This window comes from Belonocnema kinseyi, chromosome 2 (genome assembly GCF_010883055.1).
Source record: "Belonocnema kinseyi isolate 2016_QV_RU_SX_M_011 chromosome 2, B_treatae_v1, whole genome shotgun sequence".
Lineage (NCBI taxonomy): Eukaryota > Metazoa > Arthropoda > Insecta > Hymenoptera > Cynipidae > Belonocnema > Belonocnema kinseyi.
The window spans coordinates 10618846-10623692 of NC_046658.1; the positions used below are offsets into that span (position 1 = coordinate 10618846).

At 40.5% G+C, this 4847-nt stretch overlaps 1 protein-coding gene across 2 annotated transcripts in view; it reads right to left on the reverse strand.

Moving 5' to 3' along the window:
* Window positions 1-4847, reverse strand: part of LOC117167097 (protein ecdysoneless homolog) — a 108344-nt gene that overhangs the window by 12176 nt on the left and 91321 nt on the right. For both annotated transcript variants that reach the window (XM_033351737.1, XM_033351736.1), the window contains exons 3-4: window positions 357-861; window positions 23-221 (exon numbers count right to left, since the gene is read on the reverse strand). In XM_033351737.1, the coding sequence (XP_033207628.1) occupies window positions 23-221; window positions 357-861 (704 nt within the window). The remainder of the gene's footprint in view (window positions 1-22; window positions 222-356; window positions 862-4847) is intronic.

Consider the following 4847-nt stretch of genomic DNA (forward strand, 5'->3'; position numbering starts at 1 on the left):
GTAGAATTGAATGCAGACTAACCCAAAAAGTTGGACTCCTTCTACGTCAGTTTTCTCACTGAGGAAGTCTTGTACCTTTCCTCTAAGATTTTGAGAAGATTGTTTATGACCTTTACTTGATCTATCATCCCAGCGTTCTCCTAACAACTTGTCCAACTGAATCTCATCAATAATAAGCCAACTGTCGCTATCTGCAGGACTTAAAGTAGATTCCTCTTGTGCTACAATTTAAAGAAGCTGAATATGAAAATTTTTGTTTGGCCAAAATTAATATCTGAATTGTCACTATATCTATCACTGACATTTTTTTTAACCCAACTAAAAATTCTTTTATGAAACCAAAATTTCTTATTTACCTTGTATTTCCACGTCATTTGTTTGCACATTCTTCCAAAGCTTCAGAGCTCTATCTGCTTCCGTTTCAAGACTTGAATTTATGAGTTCTGATGAGCTCGAATTTCTTACAAAATAATCTTTTGCAAGCTTCAAAAGCTTTTCTCGCTCTTGACTGTCTTTCAACAGTCCTTTAAAGTATCCACAAAGTTCCAGTTGACTTATATAAGAATTTAATTTTTTGTTGTTCATTGGCAGGCCTTCATTGTTACTTATATTATTTTCATCGTTTTTTCTCTTTCGAAGTTCTTCATGAGCTCTTGCAACTAACATTTCTAAGCCACAAGCAATTTTTACCCCAAGAAGATGGGCGTTGTACGTAGGACTGTTGACAGGCGGTAAATTCCAGCCAGTCATTGGATCTCCAGTATATCGACAATGTACTACCATGGCGTATAAGCATTTTGTCATTTTCACGTTGACCATTACGCGCTGTTCAGGCGGAAAATACTTCATACCTCGACAAACCTGAAAAAATTTTAAAATTGTAAAAAAAACAAAACATTTACGGGTCGAATAAATAAAATATGAAATTACATTTTAAAACATGGTCCACGAAAGACAGAAAAACGCTTGTTTAACTATTTGTAATATTGATAAGAGTGTAGTTATTGCACCATATTTCAATAAAAGATTATATTAATCAAAATTTCTTTTTACATAATTTTTTTGCATAGAAAAATGAACAGATTTGATCGTCAAGCATTTCTACGAAATGTTTGTTTCGACCCCTAGTAAGTTGATAGGGTCATGTTTTTAGCCCTAGTCCTGGACAAGCGCCCTAGCAATGAAGACTGTTGACAAAATTATTGACAATTATTTAAGGCTCTTTGCCACGGTACACAAAAAAATGGCGAAATCTTCGAAGCACTCAAACTTTACTAATAAGATTCGATAAATCAGGATAAGGTTTAAAAACGCACTTCAAACATTTTCTTGTCTCCGGAAGGGGGTTCGCGGTGACAGAACATTGGGTAAGTCTCTGGGCTTTCGGAAAAAATATAGTAACTACTAAAAAGTAAGTATGAAAAAGTGTAGCGATAACTTGAAGTGTAAAGGAAGCTGACTGACACGGCATAGCAGCTGATAGCGATGATTTCTTGGCCGTACTGCATCGTATTACGAAAATGCACCGTCAGTAAAAGTCGCATCTACATACTACTGCCACCACCTGCTTTTGGAAGAATTTCAAATTTGAATCTAAAATTTAATTTGTGATTTTCTTCTTTTTATATTGAAAAGTTCGAATAATTGGCGAACTTAACAGTAGCACTGCCATTTAAATAAATAATTAATTTCTTCTTAGATTAATGAAAGTCAAAATCAAAAAATATGGAAATGGCGTATTACGTACAATCGTAAAAATAAAGTGAGTATTCTACACTACGATTGGTCACACGTGTTTCATATTAGAAAAAGGACACTTTTGTAAATGTCATTCAGAATCGTCAATATAAGGTGGATTAAGTTTAACCTCAACACTTCTCTTAACAATTGGCCATAGAATACGAACAAAATATTGCTTTTTAAATATCACCCCTATAAGTCTGTTTCATAGAGGCAGCAAAACCCTCGATTAGTGATTAGTATAATTACATAAATTGTTTAAACAATTTTTTATTGTTTTGATCAATTTTCTCTTAGAAAAGAGTAAGTCGAGATTTTTTCTAAAAATGTCTACTTTTTGTCCAATTTTTAATTAGAGGAAGGCGAGACTTAATTGCTGTTAATAAAAAAACGGTTCAAATAATTTATGATTATTTTAAATAATACTTTCTGAGACTGATGCTAGAAAATTGCAGTTTTGAAAAAAATTTCAATTTGTTGTCTAATTTTTTTGATTAAAGTGAGGTAAATAATTGATTCAAACTAATTAGTCACATTGCAATAGGATCATATAAATGTCAATCATTTTTGCAAACTGAATAAAATATTAGCCTACTCCAGTAAAAAGCGGACAAAAAGTAAGAAAATGTCAGAAAAAAGCAATTTCTAGCATTATTCGAAGATAATATGTGGATTCTTAGTATGTTAGAAAACCTCCGCTAGGGGCTGTAACACATTTTAGTTGCTGGGGAGACTCAGGAGTGTGGGACAAAGGGGTCAAACGGACCTCTGCCTGCATGCGTATGGATATGGATGCAAGGATCCCTATAAACGGGTTCTCCGTAGTATGATACAAGGGTGAAAGATCCTAAATAAAACGGGCCTTCTGGATTCGCAAGTCGAGGTCCCTCTCAGACCGATATAAAGTTTTATAATCGTGACGGGAATGACCTACGGCCCTCATAACGAACATAAAACAGCCCTCCATTCGTGTAGTGACCAACGAGCGCATATTTATTGAGTAGCTCACTCAATGTGGCCACCCCCTCTAAGCCATGGGTGTAGAGTTATCGTGCCCTTGGCACTGTGAAGGTATCCTAACGGTCTGTCGGGGGCTTCGGACGACCTCCCAGAGCAATCAGACTTACACCTGCATGCGGGGCTCTATAGGGGCGGACTTTTTATTCCTCGAAGGCTGTGTTCCCAACTCTTTCAAGAGGTAAGGGATTGCCGATTTCTCTAATGGAGGCTATGGAGACGAGAGCGGCCTATGAGCCCCCATAAAGAAGAAAATCATCAACGGTTCCCTGAAAAGGAGACTAAGGAGGTAAGCGCACGGGGCTGAATTGACAGCTACTCAGAGGAATAACCCCCTGAAGGTGGTGGTGGTAGATACGAGATACCCGGACGCGCTGCTCACTGCGGAAGAGTGTGAGCTCTTCAGGAAGGCCAGCTGGAGGGCGCTTCGTATTTGTCGCAGCCCACCTATCGGCTAAAGTTTCGCTATATAATACAGTGGCCGAGGCAAGTCCCTGGGAAAGTGCAGAACAAGTAAGCTTGAAGACCCGTCGGTGGTACTTCAACGTTTGGAGGGATTCAACCCCTCACTAAAAACAGCGTCTTGACGAACGGGCAGGCACGATCGGCCTCACGGAGAAAACACGGCGGGAGGTGCCTAGCAACTCCTATTTGTGCAAATTCCTGAATCCTAAACGAGGGCTCTTGCGGCCCTCAATACAACACCCTTCTACCACCTTCGACACGTCAACTTCAAGGTTGTCGGCCAGGGACAGGAGGAGTCTGCCGGGACGGATAAAGATCGGGTGAAAACCTGACTACTCCAAAACTGTTTACCTGAATTAACTTGCATTACAGCACAGGCACCTCTGTGATTCTGCAGAGGGGCATGGCTGCGAGGCATACAGGAATTGCACTAATCCAGAGACATGGGATTAGAGGAGGCCGGTTTTTGTTACAGGGAACCTAAGGCGGTCAAGTCAAGGGCCTACATACTGGAAAAAGGAGTCAAATTTGTTTCGCTGCTAGAGCTGTGTGCGAGAGACCTAGTGGTGATAGTCACAGATTTTAGAGGAATTGAGAAGCTAGTCTTGGGATGGGCCTACGTTCCATATGGCAGCAATACAACCAATGAGCGGAGGTACGTACACTGGTGGCATACTGCAAGGTAAGGGGTTTTCTTCTTATGCTGGGGTGCGATACTAATTCCCATCATACATTGTGGGGCAGCCCGCAAATCAACTTAATAGGTAATGATTTATTGGAATACTTAAGCACTATTGATTTAAATATTCTTAACACGGGGATACCCCGAAATTTTATAACTCGGTCAGGGAGGAAGTCATCGACACCACTCTCTGCGCCGATAGTTTTTATAGAAAATATCAAGAAGTGGAGAGTCTCAGACGAACCCACTCTCTCACATCACTCACATATAGAGTTTGATCTGGACTCCATCGTAGCCGCGGGTCCTAAGTGGGCCCGAATCCAAGAAGAACGGACTGGGGCCAGTATTCCACGGAACTAAGAAGTGTACTCTCGGAGGTGCCAAGGTCAATTAGAGATATGGAAACCATGAAGATGGGAGCCAAGATTTTCACGGAAGCCATCAAATCTACTTGTGAAAATAACTGTCAAACCCACAAGAGTGGGCTGGGCTGGGGAGAGAGAGGTTTAGACGTGCCAAGTACTGGTTAAATGAATGAACTATGGATCACATTTACGACGATGAAGGATGAATATATGGGTGCAATGCGTAAGACAAAGTAAGAAAGCTGAACCAACTTTTGCATTCCAGAGTCAGGTAGGCCTTGAATTCTGTTAGTCCTCACAAGTCTCCTGGACGGGATGGCATATACCCGGTCTTTTTCTAAAAGGTTGGAGAGACCATCATAGGGCCGCTCAGAAGACGTGAAGAGGTACGAGAGTACTCTTCATTCCGAAAGCAGGCAGGATCGGTTATACTTCTCCGAAGGATTTCTGTCCAATTAGCCTCACACTTTTCCTACATACGAGGGTAGTTGAATAAGTCCTTAGAATGACCAACAGATGGCGCGCGAATCGCTCCAAATCATCTGTTTTCAGTCAGCACCACTCCCGACTAGATATAT